This window comes from Lethenteron reissneri, chromosome 18, assembly GCF_015708825.2.
Source record: "Lethenteron reissneri isolate LAM-NWPU_2019-01 chromosome 18, ASM1570882v1, whole genome shotgun sequence".
In the NCBI taxonomy this organism is placed as follows: Eukaryota; Metazoa; Chordata; class Hyperoartia; order Petromyzontiformes; family Petromyzontidae; genus Lethenteron; species Lethenteron reissneri.
This window is the reverse complement of record NC_083796.1, coordinates 9,226,391-9,245,316: the sequence shown is the minus strand read 5'-3', so window position 1 is coordinate 9,245,316 and position 18,926 is coordinate 9,226,391. Positions and strand designations below refer to the sequence as shown.

The following is an 18,926-nucleotide window of genomic DNA, read 5'->3' as shown; positions in this document are numbered from 1 at the left end:
ACATTATTACAATGACGCATTTAATATTCAAACGCACGCAATTTCCATGTTTAGATGTATTAAGAGAACTACAGTTTATGGTATTAAAAAATAAAAAAAGCACGTTACCGTCTTAGTTCATGAAAACCACGTGTGCTTTTGTTGTTGTCTACTGTGTGTGAGCATTTAGTAAATGCTCGTCAACAGTACTTACCCCAACAGTTTGTAAGGCTAAATGTGAAATCATTGTGTCTTGCATGTGCTCCAGTGCACAAAGCCCTGCACGAGGGCCGTGGTGATGTCACCATCACCTTGCGGTGAATGGCTGCCGTTGTGTGATGTGTGTAGACATACGTATGTGTGTGCGCCTAATTAGGTGCTTATTTCCAAGCACTTTGTGAAGCTCACAATGCCTCTGAACCGGTTATTCATCTCTTCATCAACGGAGTGCAGCGTTGTATTGAATCGTATACTTATTGCAAACATGTTCCATGTTTGTTATGAAAATATATTTCATTCCCGACCTACTCACACCCATATATCACCTGCGTATGACAGTAGCATTACACATGTTGAATCATGGACTGCAAGAAAACTAGATTTCATTTCAAGGTATGGTTTACAATACTCTTCATTCACCATGGGAAGATGACATCACCTTACCCATTAATACCATAGAGGGGACAGTGAACTATACAAAGGAGGTTGGGATAATGTAGGGGAGACTGATGGGAGGTGGTGTGTGTGTTGAATAAAAGTATTCTCTCATTGTTATACTGCTATGTGGGATATAAAAAACTAATTTGAGGGACATCATGAAAATGTATGGGAAATGTACAGATTTCGGTGTGGTTTTATGCGTAAAGATGAACGAGCAGAATATATTTTCACCCACGTCGTGTTATGTAAATTATTAAAATTACAATTGTTTGCTCTGATCTTTGCTGTACGAATAAAGATAAATGTGCTGGTGTGTGTGGCATTAGATGTGCTGTGCTCCATTTAGAAATATACATTAGTTCTACCACACAGGTTGTCAGTTGACATTTTACAACTGTTCATGACAGGAAAATTAAATCTTGCAAGTTGCACTACAGTATCTCTTTAATATCACACATGTACCGCATATGATACATCATATTTTACTCATATTTCTGTGTGTGACAGAATAAAACACATTTTGGCTAAAGATAGCCATTAATGTGAATGCACGAGAAGTGAAAAGGTAAACATGATTTGTTCAACCATGCAGCAGCTTTTGATCATGGAATGAAAACAAATATGGCAGACACGTTTCTGTTTATTGTTTTCAAATGTTTTCCATTCTTTTCTCTTATTATCACTTGTCAGTCTGTTTTTTTTTGCCAAGCCTCCATGCGGGTAGAACAAGGCAAAGACACACACACACAAAGCCCCTGGTCGCTGCATTTTCTTTTTTCATCGATAAACGGTCAGGCTGTCAGCCACAGGTGCTTTTCACCTCCATGTTTTCCCTGCCATGCAAGACGTGCGTTACGGCACGCAAGCAATGACATTTCGTACAAAGACAATAAAATAAAGGGAGGTTTTTTTTGTGTCATGGCTTAATGTCTCCAGGTCCGTGGGCCACGGCACGGTGGAAACAGCCAGCATACAGGTACCGTGAGTTCAGTGGCAGGGCACAAGATGGGCCCCCCATAGAGGCAAGGGGAAATGCATTTTCTGCATCCTTGACTTCACCCTCCCCACCCACACACTCGCGTGGTCCCGATATGCTCCCCGCACATCAGCTCCTGCCACCCCTCACATTAAATGGCGTTAAATGACCCTTTATGTATCAACTCCCTTACCTTAGTGCTCACTTAAATCTGTTTGCTCTTGCTGATCTAATGTGGGCCACAACATTGAAGCCTGCAGGCGACGGAAATTGTAAGCGTACCCTTAATGCACAGTTGTTGTTGCGAGCAGTGCCATCGGGGAATGTGCCGATGTGGGCTGCACATGTACGCATTGTTCTACGTACAGAAATATATGTTAGAACACGTGCATCACGTTGCGCAACTGAAGGCACTTGAAAATGTGTGCGACGTGGCAAGTTAATGTGTTTCATTGACACGCATGTTGTTGATGTCAAGTGTTTTCAAACATTTGAATACGATCATCACAGCAGCTCTCTGATCCTTTAATAATTCAATCGAGTCGTTTGTTGATAATTATTCAGAATAGAGATTGTCTTTACAAAACTGCAATGTTTATATGTTAATCATACGTGAAAACACAAACATTTTAAAGGGTGCTGTAAATTAAATTGTTTAATTACCATTTACACCACCTACAAAAAGCCACATGTATTATTTGCATAATTGATAAGGATCACATTTCTATTAAGTTTAACAGCAAGTTAGCTGTAACATTTTATCTTTTATTCCATTAAAAGTAATGCAAAATCGAGCATTACATAAAAAACATGTTAACACAGGCTGTTAAATTTACAACATTTAATGAAAATGGAAATCCTCTTTAATATAATATTAGCAGCTCTGAGTTACAAATCTTATTAAAGCATATGAATATTATTAACTGGACCAAATTCAAACAAAAAATAATTGAACACAATGGATTCCCATTATATTCAATTATCAGCGTAATATATTCAACGAAAAAAAAGGAAATTGCATGATTAGTTTTGCACGGAAAAAATATATAGCATGAGGCAATTAATATACTTTTATGATTATAAAGGGATAGAACAAAAAATACATTTGTAATGCTTACAAGTGTAACACACCACCCATACAAACTGTTGTAAAAAGTAGGCTAAATACACATAGCCTATTTTTTTGTCAGAGGAAAATAAGCATATTGTATAAATTACATAGATTACAGATGCTATTCCAGTCATGTGCATCATGTAAAACGTTTATAAATAACATCTGCGACTCATGTAGGTGTGCCATGCTCCATTGTAGACAACTACAGTAAGTTCACATCTCACTTCACCCAGCCCATTACGACAATTCTGAGTTGTGCATATCCACCACACTGGCCGAGTACAATTCAGAAAATGCACGATGCCTGCTTACTTATGCATTATCAGTGCACTTTGGGTTGTCCTGTGCAGGACTCTGGGCAGAGAGAACTGGATCCGAAGCCGTCGCCACATCCCTCCAGGAGCTCCCGGATGAGTAGATTGGGCGCCGAGTGATTGGAAGGCGCTTGGTCTTCTCTCCTGACTCCCAGGCAGAGAATGGACGAGCCGTTGGAGGTTGTTTGAGCGGCTGGAGGTGGGAGTCTCTGTTCACCCGGGAATGCGTCCCCTTCCACGGCAGCCTCTCCTTTGCCTTCACCGTTCCATGACAAACAGACGTCTTTGAGAATTCTGAAAATGATGTGTGTTGTATCACGGTAACGTTAACAACCGTGGCGTATTCTTGCCAGAAGTGGGAGTATCTACCCTTTACTCCAACACACGCGAGCTGCCGATTAACTAACTGCAGGGAATCCATTTATACAGGTTAACCTACTGGACAAAAGCTGTATAGCTCATTGAATTTTTCCAGTATAAGCAAATATGTGATTCTGACACTGCTCGGTGAACAGAGGCAGAGGAACTTAAGAAACTTGCCCGATTGTTTCAGCCGCCACATGGGCAGATAAAATCTGCATCTTCTGGATTGCAAACCCAATTGTGCTGTTACACCAGGGTGGTAGTAATACCGTGTGTTGAGAATATTGTCAGAACTTTGAATAGCCAACAAAACCCTTTGAAAGCCAACATAATGAATAAAGTAAAATAATGAATCAAAGGTAATTAAAGAACTGCATCATGGGAAGGCCAATTAGAGCAATGGACATTGTTATGTTAATCGCGCTACCTCCTGGGTGAAGTCATACTGACTACAGATTGTTAGCATTTGACTAGGCTAGAACCAAGTTATTCTTCGGCAAGCATAAAAGCTTTCACAGTTCATGCAAAAAAAAGTAAAACATTTGCAAGCTTACTTATTCAAATAAGTTACATAAACAAAAATAGGAATTGTGTTTGTCCAGTATTCACTTGCGTGACATGTTTATAGAGGAACCGGTTTTATTCACATCTTGTTAAGTAAGAAGTGGTTAATTAAGTACAACAAATGTGGGCTCCGCATTGCCAATTAATGACGTAACTGGGTTTCCCATGATTACAATCTTCAGACTCATTTGATACTTTTCAATCATGTTTTAGTTTGTTGTCCTTTCCCTGTACCTCCGATTAACACGGTTGGCTACGTACGGTGCGAAAGAAGTTGAACATACATATATGGTATCCATACAATGATTTTACTTCTTGAAAGTTTGTTTGCTACCCAATGTCTACGAATGGAAAACTCGGAATACTGTGTTGTCATTCAAGACTGTCCGTTTGTCAACGTCATTAACATGTCCGTTTTCCATCTGCACCTAGTGTAAAGTGTCTCCTCTCACTCTAAGTTAGTCTTTATTTTCCATAACCCTGCCTCCGAGTTGACATAATTCGCCATGCCCTATCAGGCAACAGCGCCTGGAATGAAATGCAAAGCCAGATCCTAAGTTTTTGCAACATAATCACAATTTCGTGTGTATGCAAATTGAATTAAGCATGTAGATGAAAAAGGTGACTAGACAGTCATAAATCACTTCATAATATGACACTGTGATTGGAGAGAATTAGATGTACTCAATGAAAACGAGACTATATAAAAAATAAATACGAAAAGAGTAACTGCAGTTTAATACCGATTAATTTGTAAAGACAGTGACAGCTTACCGACCCAAATGAAACGCAACTGCATTGTCTCTGTAGGTAAGCGTTCTTACCAAGGGTGGCTGCATGTCTGAAGCCTTTTTTGAAAGTCCACGGCGGACACCTGCAGTTGCACTCTTGGATCTGGCGGTTGGTGGTGTCTCGTTGCCCTTGAGGGTCCTTGTGGTTGCAAGCAGCTGCTGAGGTAATCTTTCGCCGGCCAACCCTGCATATGTCCTACCTCCAACTTTCTCTCCGGTTGACGGTTGGCCCGTCAATGCAGTTTCGTTGTCAGTGATCACGGCGTTTGAATGGTTCACGTGCTTACGCGAATCCTGCGACAGCACTGAGGTGTCTGCTTGAATTTGAAATGTTTTAGTCGAATTAATTTTCTCTTCTGTTTCAGTTTTATCTGTACAATCCAAATTAATGCCAGTTTTAAGAGAATTAATTGAACTGTCTTTAGATGTCTCGTCATTCTCTATGAAAAAGCCAAAATCTGAAGAGTAATTTCTTAATGTCCTCTTTTCAGGCTCTTTGAGCATCTGTCAAAGAAGAAAAAATGTGAAGAGAACACTTAAGTTTAGCAATAATTATTTTAGAATGAACATATATCTGCATATAAACGTTCTAGTCATTTTACATCTTCAACATACAACTCATGTGTGAGTTCATGATATGTTGGGACATATGGAAGCCATTTGGAGTTGGAAAAAAAAACATTTAAGGAAATGCCCACAATTCACTAAATTGCTTCAAATGGAGCAAAAGTATACATATTTTTTTAAAGTTACATGACGTCAACTGTACAAGGGCTGCCCAAGATCATGCAATCTTCTGCAATATAAACCAACAACAAAGAGCACCACGACGCATGCCATCACTTGCTTTGGATGTGGGAGAAAAAACATTGTTCCAGGTGAGGAAGGTAAGGTGTTTGCCAGCAGTGTCACTTTACCATCACAAACAAATACTTACCAGGCTGTGAGTGAGAGGCAAACCCTCTCGTTGCTTCACCTGCGTTTGTTTTGGTTCATATTCAACCACCTTGGAATTAAGCCACTCTAGGGGAAACATTACACATAATTGCATGGCATTAACATTATGTTTATCCTATCACGAGTATATGTGCTGTATATCATTTAATATCATTATTATAATGATGCCCGGATGAACCAAGAGTAATATGTATTCTTTGACAGTGCTTTCCATTGACATTGCATCTGTTCTGTTGCTGAAATGTCACATTGGTCTTGGGAATCCATCCTACTTCAAACATATATTATCGGAATCGGCAGACTCTCTCATAACATAAAACAATAAGAACTCTCTTTGTAGATAACACTGCGATGTCTAAAGCACAGCAGACGCAAATTTCAAAAAGAATTGCTTCATGCTGCATCTACCATACATAGCACGATCAAAAACAAATAATGGTACTAACCACAACAAAGATAAACCCTGCCTTTTACATTACATTGTAGACCGAGTTCTGTGTGGCAGATCCTGGAAATCTGAGATGCAGCAATGGTCTCAGCTTGAGAGATATTCTTATCATCGTGATCAGTGGTGAAGATGGTATGCTGAAGCGCATTTTCCAGCAAAAGCACCTTCGCTCCCTCCCGAGCACTGCACCCACAAACCAGGCCCCTTACCTGTCCATGCCAAGCACACCTGTGTCATAAAACAGGAACGTAATATATAAAGATAAAGACCCCCCGTATAGCATTAACAGACTGTAGGGGCAAGTGCTGTTAGCGAGCACCTAAGAAGGCCGGAACAGTACACGAGGGGGTGGGTGGCCAGCACCACCCCTGACCACCTTTGTATCCCCAGTGGCAATGTTTACACACCGCACCAGGTACTCATTTAAGGCTGAGTCGACCTAGGGGATGCCCAGGACCGGTTCAGATAATCGTCACTAGTGTTGGCCGTGAGCGGGAATCGAACCCGGGTCACGGCCAGGTTCATAGCGCAGCACGCTAACCGCTACACCACCGCTCCCCACACACACACACACACATGCGTCACTCGATGCAACCAGCAGTCGCGAGGCGTTTGAGAGAAACGTCTCACCAGAAGGACCCTCCGCCGTCAGTGCCACTGCGTGCCAGGAGCCACAGCTCACCGCTCTCACGGGCCTCCCCGCCAGGTCGACTTGACGTGCCACCCACTCTCGCCGCTCCGCTGGGCTCCCAGCGCCCATCACGTGGCTGCTCCTTCCCCACATGTACAGCTCGCCTTTGGCTAGAAACCAAGTTGTTTTAGTGTCACGTTGGTCTCGTGGTTAGGTGCGTAGCACACTTTTATAGCCCGATTCTAAATTCTGCTGCTGCTGCTGCGAGAATTTGCTGTTGGAGGCACTTTAGCACTTTTTGAATTTCAAGTGTGGTTCAGAGGGCCTATTGAACGATTATCAAATCATCAGTGATTATGAGAGTGGACATATATCATGCATATGATGTTAGCGATGTCATGCATGGCCAATTGTTACGGACATTTATATATATTACTTTTTTCGTGGATTGATTCATTATTTTTCAACCCAGGTTGATGAAATTGAGCATTCATTGAATAACATGGTAATACAATGTAACACATTATATAAAGAATTAATTTAAATGGTTAATTGATGATAAAGGGTGTCCATGAAGTTATAACATTTAAAATGATTATAATTAGCCATTTGAGCCAGGTCTATAAAACTATACTGACACTCACACACACACTGGGTAGTGTGAAGATATTATCGTTAACATTGTATCCCTATGAACTTCCACATATCTGCCATGCTGTTGGCAATGCACATCGTATCAAAACATTACAGTTCCACATGTTGTGCAACCTCTTGGATGTGATTGTTTCAAATTCTTCAAGCATGTACTGGTGAAGATCTCTAAGTTTTTCAGTAAAAAAAACGGGTTTTGCAGTCAAAAAACACAAAGTTACATGCATAAGAAACATGTTGCAAAGATTGCCACCACACAGTTCAAACTGACATTTCTAATCCTATAATAAGGGATGATACCTTTATGGACATAGTGGATATTCCAGAACACACCAGAGAATAAGCTGACCCAACATGAAGTGTGTAATGAATGGTGACTATATGGGATACTGAAATTTACATTGGAAGGGTTTTAACGGCTTTAGACGTGAGTGATAAGAATGCATATATGCACACAATGTATATTTATTGTATAGTAAACTATGCATTCCTGCACTTTTTATATTGCTAAAAAGATATGAAATAAAAATCAGACTCTTATGTCAGCATAGTATTCGGCTGCTGCATTTTTGTTGCATATATTCCTAAAACTTTTTTTGCCAGCTCTATAATTATATGTAAGCAGTTTACAATCATAAAAAACAAGGTTATCACTATACATTTTATGTACCACTATTCATGAGCCCTGGCATGAGTTTTATGGCTTTAAAATAATTAAAGTAAAGTGCAAATACGTAAGAATCGTATGCAGCCCAACACTATTCTTCGCAATTAATCCCTTGCATCCCAAGATCCAAAAAGCCAAGATAAATTAAAAGCATTAGGTAGATTATTGGAATAACTATATACTCTATGGGAATAGTTGCAAAGAGAGGAGCAAAATAAGGTGTGTTTCTATTGCCACTCTGTTGTAGCTAAAGTTCTTAAGTGGGTGGCATAAGGGAACCATTGAAACGCCATCAAATTGGCACTTAAAGGCTTGTTGTGTGAACTCGGTGCCTTTGCATTGCAATTATGTGTGGCTCCCTGTGCAAAGCTATGTGACATGCATACAAGCAGTGTGGAGCAATGCCAATTATCATCATTTGAAAGGGGCTTAAAATCCCCATAGAGTCCTATAGGATTGCAATGGGAATGAAACAGCCCTGCCCTCACATAAAACATGTGTTAAGGGTGCAAACCACCACTGTGGTGCGTACTGAGTCACCCAAGCTTGACCAAATAAGCCTCATCAATGCTCTTGTTTTTCAGCGATTGTTGCGTATTGATACAACAGGGCAAGCTGGCCTGAAGATCATTGCACAGCTTGCGGGTGATGGGAAAAAATGGCTAATTTCTTCACGGTAAGGCTGCATTGGTGGAACTCACACTGCATATGGAACTGCCGGGCAGTGATTCCTACAGGAGTTGTGTTTCTTTAAATCTCGTGAATGTGGCAATTAAGTTATAACTGAACATAAATGGGTGAACCAAAGTACTTGCTGACTGCAAATACGTCATGGATGACTCCTGCCTCCCTCCCCTCTACTGCCTCCCCATTTTCCTTGTGCGCCCCTCCTTCTGCAACGCTTGGAAACCACCCCGAGTTTTTTGACTAACAAGTATTTTGGTCTCGTGGTCACTGTTGAAAATACTCTGCCCTAAGATTGTAATCAAATCCCAACAGTTGTGCATACGTGTAAATGTATTATTTATTTTAATACGTTTTTTTTACATTGACTATGACTATGTAATGTATGTGATGTACTTCCATTCATAAGAAACCTTAAAGAATATTATCATGCAAACGACGTGCCTTATCTTTACAGTACAATTGCCCACGTTATGCCATTCAGGGTATCGGCTACATTCATAAGATGCGACCCACGCCTGATTCGCACACGTTGCAGGAAACCGTGTAAGGTTATTGACGGATATTTGTATAGTGCATACAAGTCCATACAAGTAGAAAACATAACTAACTACATTACACCTGTCCCTTCTTCACCCCTGCACAAACACTGCGGGATTAAGGGCATACGCCACGTTGTGTGAGACTCTGTGAGGCTGCCCACAGTGCTGACACACAGCTGTGATGGAGTTATGCATCGAGTGTTCCATTTTATGTAGAAGTGACACACGGCTGGAACCCAGCACTCCCTCTGCCCCTGCCACGCAGAGAAGTGTGGAGTGGCACGAGTTGGGGCTGGGGGAGGCCGAGGGGTTGGAGGGAGATCATCACCAGTTACAGCAGCGCTGTAGGCATCCCCAGCTGTGATTTGCACGGTCCGGCCATCCAGGGGAGGGCACGCCAGGCGCCGCGGCACAACTGAGAACGGCACCCGCTGGCCATGGCCCAGCTGTCCCTAGAGCCGCAAGAGATGGACGGGGACATGAAGAACTGGGGACGTGGCGTGTCAATGTGGCTGGATATTCAACACCGAGTATCCAACATTATCTTCTTGGTTCTTTCGGTAAAGTCACGTAGAATGGAAATAATAAAATATTAAAAATAAAACATAATAAAATAATTCTCACGACGTTTCGGCCACAACGCAAGCAGCCGTCCTCGTGAGAATAATTTTATTATGTTTTATTTTATATTATTTTATTATTTCCATTCTACGTGACTTTACCGAAAGAATCAAGAAGATGAATCCCTGCAGTCACGAAAGCTTTAAATCGAAATTTATCCAACATTTATTAGTTAAGTGAGCAGCTACATTATGAGACAGAACAGGCAAAGGGGCAGCCTTGCAATTGCTTGCTCACGCCACTGCTGGCGGGAAGGGCCTCCACTCGAGAAAGCCCTAGAGAGCCCCTCTATAGGGTATTTGGCCTACTCTTCCACGCTTGAACGCCCCTCGACAAACAGAGGACACCGGAACTCTCGATAATACATTCAAGGACCATTTTTTGTTGTTGTTATGAGTAATAATCAATTGCCATGAACAAAGCAAATGTGCATAACACTCATGAGAAGAAATAAATACATCAAAACATGAAATGTACTCAATGTAACTTTCAATGGTCTGAACTAGAAGTGTTATAGCACGCCGATTCACTTCACTAATGTTTGAATATTGCACCACAATATAGCAGCCTTCATGCATTAAATTGAATACGTGATAATATACATATTAAAAGCATAGAATACTGTGCTTGTATAGCCAAATCGTGCTTACCTCTTGACCTGAGCCCCAGGAGTATACATTTCCATTGTCTGCAAAACAGACATATCTGGATTAAGCTTTTTCTTGCCAATACAAAAGCTTGATATTGTAACTATTGTTAAGCAATGCAAAGCTAACTACAATATATGTTAATTTACAAATGTAACAGTGTTTACTTGAAGCTTTTACAGATGTGCAAAGTGAAAAAGGATCACATTCTCAAAATCGTTTCTCTGGCTCTCTTATATCTATCGAGTATATATGTTTCCATGCACTCTACTATATCCTAATACATTGTAATCTTGCAATTTATCATTTGCATTTATATAGATGCTGAATAGTGTCTGTAATACATATGTGTCTGTGTATGGTAAACTTGAACGTTTTGGTGAACAGATATTGTTCCAATACTGTTTTCAGCGACTGGATTTGCTCGTAATTAATATTTTTTCATTGTGAATATTGCATGTCCGTGGCTGCTCTAGAAACTATTAGCCTCGTTAAATTTATTTATCTATTTACTTATTTTCGGAGAACATATTCATTTATTTGCATATATACAGTTTTTTGTGAAAATAATCAAAAAGGGGTGTTATATATTCAGTATAATATTAATAATTATGTGATGCTGTTCACTGCCTGTCTATTTTAATAGGTGACTCACCCCATACGCACTCACACAACATGAATATGTATGGTCACAAAGGTCACCCTCCAGTCATTAATAATCCTGTCATCTTGCTGTATGAAAAAAGAGCTCACGCCTTTAAAAAAAAAAGGGTCACGGTGGAATTTACAGAAGACCGCGTGTATGGACAAGTGTCCAGAGCGTGGCACACACCCATTGGCAAATGAAAAGGGTGCTTGCCTTCCACTGGCCCCGTGCCATGTGCAGGCAGCGTATTGTCCTGGCACATTGGGGTGTTCAACTCCACATGGCAAAGCCAAAGCCCTCGCCGTAGGCTTTGGTTACAGGCCTGCAAACATTTATCATCTTTCTGGGCCACCGTGACAGCGATGCAGGAGGGGTCAGCCGATCCCGGCACAGCTGTACGAGGCATGGCTAATGGTGGAGAGAGACGCGCCGTCCGTAACTAGATGCTAATGCATAATCCTATAAATTACCCGCACCTCTTTAGCAAAGTGCTCGCCTGTCTCCTCGTGCGTGTGATTTGCACAATACGCCGAACGACTGACTGAAAAAATGAAACATTGTGATGCTAAATATTGCTATCATCTATATCAAACACTCATCACTGAAACGGGCGCACTTTATGGCGTTGCATTAGCTTTAGGTGAAAATTAAAATGCGTGAATAATTTACCTGAAACTGCATAAACAATAGCATCGTAAAATATTGGGTGTGTGAGTAACCTTCACAAAGACAACAAAAATGTTTGCATCCTACAAGCTTGTTTTAAGAGCATATATGCATTTTAACTTCCAACCCATTTGATCAAACCATTTTAAATTTGAACTATTCTTATGCAGCGTATAGCAAAATCTTTCGTAAGATTCCGTATAAATACAGCAGACATGCAAGGAAGATTAGGGTTAAAGGTGAAAAGCTTCAATATATTGCAGGAAGGGAGTGGACAGAAATAACTAGGGCCAGAATTGGAGTCGTGCAAACGCGATTCAGCAGGCTACAGGGAGGAAGCGTCCCTGGTTATTAAGATGTCAAAAGCCACGAGGAATAAAATTGAAATGTCAAGCGGAGGGTGCTGCAATATTTAGGGGCTTTTTGGCAGAAGGTGAAAAATCTTTCACAAAACCCAAATACGTTCTTGTCTGTGGCGCTGGACGTATTTGCTGTTTACAGTGCATCTCAACAGAATAATATATATAAAAACAAAGACAAAGAGCCTCCATATAGCCTTTAACAGACTTTTGGGGCAAGTAATGTTAGTGAGCACCTATTATGGAGGTCGGCATGGCACACGAGGAGATGGCTGGCTAACACCACGTCTGGCCGCCTTTGTCTCTTCAGTGCTGATGTTTACACACTGCATCAGGTGCTCATTTAAGGCTGAGTCAACCTAGGGGAGACCCAGGACCAGTTCAGATATTCGTCATTGATGTTGGTCGTGAGCAGGAATCAAACTCCTGTGAGAGGATTCGTAGTGCTGGTGTTGCACGAACCACTACAATGGTCCCCACATATAAAAATATAAAACAAAGATCCCCCATATAGCCTTTGCAGACTGTTGGGGGAAGTGCTGTTAGCTCGCCAGGCCATACCGGCCTTCATAGGTGGTGATTCACAAAGATTAATTGAGTGTAAACATCCATTTAACCAGCTTGCTGTGTTTCTTATATAGTTTAAAACCTCCCTCTATTCAGCAATCAGCGACGGCATTAAAAAAAAGATCTCCACTTTTGGCGCAAAGAAGCTCACACAGCTCTATCTGCAAATACATCTGTAAATATTTACTAGCAAACAAACCAACACCACATGACGCGAGAGCACCAGAACATGTCACTCGAGTCCGTTTAGCTCTGCTAAAGCTGCAGGAACTTAATCGGAGCCAGCCAGTCAGTCGGGTGATGTAAAGGTCAATTTCATGGCTGATTTCAGCGTACATAAATATACACAGGTCATTTCAAGTTTACCGAGTTCATCAAAGTAGTCTGTCCTTTTTCGATCGTGTTTTGGAAGCCTCCCGGTGTCTCCAATGATCTCACATTTACGTCGGGCAGTCAAGAGATGTTTAGAAATAATATCTTTTAGAATACGTTTTCTCATGAGCATTGCATTGACAATTTTGTAAGATGATACAGAGTACTCAATTATCCATTGATAAATGCAGCATATAAACGTAAATGAATCAACAAAACAAAGTTGTGTTATACACATTTTGCTTAACAAGGGGCATTTATATTATTAGCCAAAACCACTATTTCAACAAACTACTATCCCTTTTATCACGTGGTGTGTCAATCAAGAATTACTGAGAGGAGCAAAAGCACACAGCTTGCATTTGCGAGCTCATCCATACATTGCCATGTTCTGCTCTCGTCGCTAGAGATAATCCAGTCTTTTGGGTCCACTTAATGTGTGACAGAACAGCTCAACCACTGGCCAGTGCTTTTTAGGCCCTTGGTGCTAACGTTTTTATCAGCCTATGGAATGTGTCCCACAAGTCATTGAGCTCTTTAATATACTGTTGGAACTACAGCATGAACATGGCAACAACAAAAAACGTGCACTCATGCATATTCGTGTTATAGCAAACCGATGAACACTTGATTAAGAACGAACGTACAACTTGTTTTCTGCTTTGGGGCGCAGTGGCGACATCGTGATTCGTGCACTAAACTGAGTTCTATGTTCCACTGTGACTCAATACAGTGGTGTGTGCTATTTAAACCGGTACTGGGCCCCCACCTTCACTAACCCATGGACCAGCAGTGGTTAAATATGGTCAAACAACCCAATGACTGACACAGCATGGGGAGGGTGGCCTTTGAGCAACAGTGGATACACATAGGATTGTAAATAGTCAGTTATTAATTCTCATTATAAAACAAACATAGTAAAGTAATTAAACACATTAATAGTTATGAGCGAAAGGTTTGTAGTGAGGCCCCTTCCCAATTAGCCTTTTTGAAAAGGCCCAATGGTGTATTTCGCACAGCTACCCATCGCAAAGTTAATGATGTCATATCGTTCCAAAGAAATGGCCATCATGCAAAGGCAATTAAAACTAAATTCCAAACTCCAACAAACGCTGCACTAAACAACGTGACATAAGTAATGTGTATTTCCTTTACATATATCTAGGACTCTTTGTGCAAATGCAGTAAATATAACGGGAATGCATATCACCTGAATAAAGAAACGAATTAATTGGAAGTTTCTAACTTTTTGAAAATAACAAATATACATTTTACTACCAGCAGATACTAATGAGTTTATAGCAATATAATACTCTTAAATATTGATGTAGAACGTGTTACTATAAATTAATCAATGCAGCGATTAAGAACAAAGATAATCACATGCTGGAGTTTTCAACTCTAAAACTCTAAAATAGATTTGAAGTGGTATAATAAATGGAGACATTAGGTCACACGAGCAATATTTTACAACAACAACAAAATCCATGTTTTCAAGAAGATGAGTGATATTGATGAGCTCCGGTGTAATCATCACACTCCGGACACTCGACCACACCGTGATGGAGAGAGGGAGAAACTGACCTGTCATGGCCAGACTGTGGGCGCCCCCTCCTGCCACAGCCATCACTTTGCCACAGCGCTCCATCATCATGGTCTCGGGGTTTAGCAGGTCCTGAGTCAAGCAGCCGCATGCGCGTCCATACCCCCAAGCGTACAGCCTTCCACTCGCTGTTTGCACAACAGACGATTAAAAAGGTTATATACTTGAAATAATATTGTAAACAGTGCTGTGAGATACCAAAATGTCCAGAAGCAATGCCTAACTCGTCCATGATTAAAGGGATGAGATAGGCGCCAAAGTGGAGAGATGTTAACTACCTTGCTTTGGTGTATAGGATGTCGTGGGTTCGATCTCGACCCTAATGCCTGCTGGATATTTGGAGTTTGCATGACTTTATCCCCGTGGTCGCGTGGATTTTTCTCTGGGTCCTTCACATTTCTCCGAGTCCTCCACGGTTTTTCCCTCCACATTTACAAACGTGCATTCGGAGTGTTTGGCTGCTATAAAATGTCCACGTGAAAAGACACATTTTTGGGCTATGATTTTTTTTTGGCCTGGTCGCTTCTGAAAAAAATGAGCTGGAAAGCTCATCAGGCCTACATGGTAAAATACAAATAGTTTTAGTAGTAGTTTATTATTTCAAGATAAAGGTGCAGCCCTGCAATTTCTTACTCGCACCACTGTGGGCAGAAGGGCCACCACTGGAGGGAGTTCTAGACAGCCCCTCTAAAACGTATGTTGGCCTTCTCTTCCACATAGGCCAGGTATCTTGGAAGAGATATTCAACTTAAAATTGGTTTTATTTTACTTATATAACACTATTTCACAGACATCTTATCCAGCTCAACATATATTCTCTATGCTAACACTGAAAAAAATGTCATTTGAATAATTCATGTGATAATGTTCACACGGATAAGTCACAATGGTCTTATTTAAGTGATATAACAATGCAATGATTGGATCTATCTCTTTGAATATGGAGAACTACATTTCTCAAAGTTTATCAATTGTGGAAATTATAAGCCTGAAGATAAGCCGGGAGGCAGACGGCTTTAAGTGTTTTAACATAGTGTATATCCTCTGTGTTCTGACATACTTGGTGCCTTGATGATGTTACAAATCTTGACGCCTGAAAACAATGAAAGGTAAACAAAAAAAAGCGCTTGGTAGTTTACTTGTATGCTCAAGCGAGCTTATAGCTTGAACTCAGTGAGGCTGAAGACAATTCAAAAGAGTATCTCGATATGAGGAAAATCTCCCAAAGCAGAAGAAATGTGCAACACCCGTCCAAATTAATTGTATTCCTCAATAGTACTGTTAGCACCGAATCAATGCTGTAGGTTTCTGAGAAAAGGAAAGAAAACACTTCTCAGCTGGGTAAGGGCCATCCACCAAATGACCTACTTTTTTACCAGTTATATTACATGATAGGGTGGGTGAAATACTGATAGTTTAAAAAACTCGTCAGTGTGTTGATCAATCTTGTGTTGAGTTTCAACTCGTATACAACAGCCTCATAATTGGTGAATTTCCAGAAATTGATGGTATGAGTCTCAGCCGAATATATGATGTTGAGGCTTTGTCGGCTCGTAAGGTTGGAGTCCAAAAGGAGGTTGATATCCTGTGTGAATGTGTGACCTCACGGCAAGTGACCTTGCAGGTCAACAAATGCCTTGAAGTGGAGCACTCGTGGTGACTGCCGGAAACATGTAATCATGGCTGTTTAAGTCCCCTATGACTGAGAATGGTGACAAACCAGAGGGTAATTCAGATGTATCGTGGAATTTACTTGAAATATCTACCACTTACACTATGAGATCTCTTTTACCAGTGGCAAAATATAATAGTAGGTTTTTACCCTTTTAACTGGTACAAAACTGACACCTTTATTCAAGGCATCATGTTTGCAATGACCACAACACAAGTAGTCAAAAAAGCAAACAAAAAGAAGCAACTCTGATAAGGATGATAATAAGGACAGTGCATATTATCATCCTTATCAGAGTTGCTTCTTTTTGTTTGCTTTTTTGACTACTTGTGTTGTGGTCATTGCAAACATGATGCCTTGAATAAAGGTGTCAGTTTTGTACCAGTTAAAAGGGTAAAAACCTACTACTATATCTACCACTGTTTTTATATATTTATATTATATATATAGAAATCATGCATGTGAAACATCAATCTGGATTCCAGTGTGTGTAAATGTAAGGATAAATGTGTAGATTGGAAGTGGATATTCTGACATTACGTTTTCAATTACCCGCTTTGACATTTAACACTACAGTAAATTCACTGTCATCGTCATCTATAACAATTGTCGATCCACTGCTGGATGAAGGGCTCCCCCACCATAATTGCCATTCATCACGTTCTTGTAATTACACTATCCATCTCACTCATGAGTGCACATGAACTAATCTCAAAGTTCCATCTCCTCGGTGATTGTCCTCTCTGGCATGTTCCTTAATTGTGGCTGCTATTCCATTATTAGCCTTGTCCTTCACCCTTGCACGCAATGTGCATTGTCCAAGCCCACCGCTAACTTGAAAGTCAAAGCGATGTCTCCAATAGGTGCGCTGTTATGTGATACTTGCGCTATGTCTTCTCGGCGTAAAGCTCAGCATGCACATCTTCCACGCTCCTCTGTGTACTTTAACGCTTTACTCAACTTTCTTTGTCAGTTTCCGATCCATATTTCATATCAGGAAAATGTTGAATCGTTGAAAATGTTCTTCTTTTGGCACACTGATAAGTTTTCACTTTCAATTTCAGTTTGCTAAATGATCCCAACCTGCTTTTGCTTGCCTTTTTACGTAATCATTTTTAACCAAATCCATCTTCAATGAGTGCGATAGGTATAAGTATGCCATTGGGTTTTTCATTCCATTTGCATCGCTCCCCCAATGTTTTTCTCGTGTGTAACTTGCTCTCTGTGACCTTTTTCACTCATATTCATCTTGAGCCCATTTTTATAGTCGTATTTGTCAATTAATTATAGAATCTCCGGCCCTTAATTTATATTGGTTGTTATAATGAATATAGCACCATTTCTGTTAATGCCTTAATTTTTGCAATACAATTTTAAAATAAATATCCTAATATTGTGAATGCAATTGGCGATATACACACATGGTTGCCTGACTTCTCTTATGAGTTGTATTTTCAAATATTCTTGCTGTGGATTTCACACCTGATGATGATTGCTTGTGTTGCAGTCGAAACGTCGTGAGAATTTGTATTGTTTTATATTAATATTATTTTATTATTTTCCTTCTACGTGACTTTACCGAAAGAACCAAGAATAAGAATATGAGTTGTATTTAGTTACTTTCTGCATGCAGTCTTAGAGTAGCTGTTCCACCTTTATACATGGTTTTGATCATTTAGATATTTTGTCTAAGGCCTTTTATTGCGAGAGCGTGGGTGATTTAGTCAAATGCCGACAAAAGTCAGAAACTGATGCCGATAATCTTATTGATGGAATAGAATGTTGATATAAAATATGAGTAATAATAATGTTTAGCCTTTTGTCAATATACTATTGACGTCCCCACGCTGTATTGGTTATGGGGGTCATTTGCTCACATTGCATCGCGTTGGTTATTGCGGGTCGGTGAGGGGGGAGCGGAATTGGCTTTTGACGTGGTTCACAATTGACGTTTGCTGTGGCTCGGAATGTAACTCATGTCGCCAGGTTCATAGTGCAGTGCACTTTCCGCTGTGCAGCAGCACCACCGACTGTGCATACCTCCTCATGCAACAGAAATGTCGGCTTGTTCACTGAACACAGGAAACTTTCACGTCTAAAGTCTATAAAAAAAAAATTGCTCTACATCTGTGTAGTGGCACTGGCTCAAACGTGCAGGGGTGTGGGCGGGGGGTATGGAAAACTAGCTTCCCTTTGTTCACGGTGTGCAATAGTGACACGTTCCAAGGGAAGAAACAAACATTTTAAAGGGTAAGGCTACACCTTACGGTCCTACAGTCACTCAATTTCAAACCGAAGCCAACATTGCCCCCTACTGATGCATTTTTTTGCTATTTCACTGCAACGGAAAATACCATGTTATCGAATGCAAAAGCGCTCGAGATTCACCGATATTGTCATTAAATGCTTTGTCATTTTTCTTGTTTACATGA

General features: G+C 40.5%; 1 protein-coding gene across 3 annotated transcripts in view; it reads right to left on the bottom strand.

Moving 5' to 3' along the window:
- Positions 1–2,126: 2,126 nt before the first annotated feature.
- LOC133343844 (uncharacterized) overlaps positions 2,127–18,926 on the bottom strand; it is a 35,558-nt gene continuing 18,758 nt past the window's right edge. For 2 of the 3 annotated variants that reach the window (XM_061553752.1, XM_061553751.1), the window contains exons 7-13: positions 14,804–14,950; positions 10,613–10,650; positions 9,670–9,793; positions 6,797–6,967; positions 5,699–5,784; positions 4,795–5,265; positions 2,127–3,299 (exon numbers count right to left, since the gene is read on the bottom strand). In XM_061553752.1, the coding sequence (XP_061409736.1) occupies positions 3,042–3,299; positions 4,795–5,265; positions 5,699–5,784; positions 6,797–6,967; positions 9,670–9,793; positions 10,613–10,650; positions 14,804–14,950 (1,295 nt within the window). In that variant the 3' untranslated portion in view covers positions 2,127–3,041. Of the gene's footprint in view, positions 3,338–4,794; positions 5,266–5,698; positions 5,785–6,796; positions 6,968–9,669; positions 9,794–10,612; positions 10,651–14,803; positions 14,951–18,926 lie in introns of all 3 variants that reach the window. The other variant, XM_061553754.1, reaches the window with a different exon arrangement.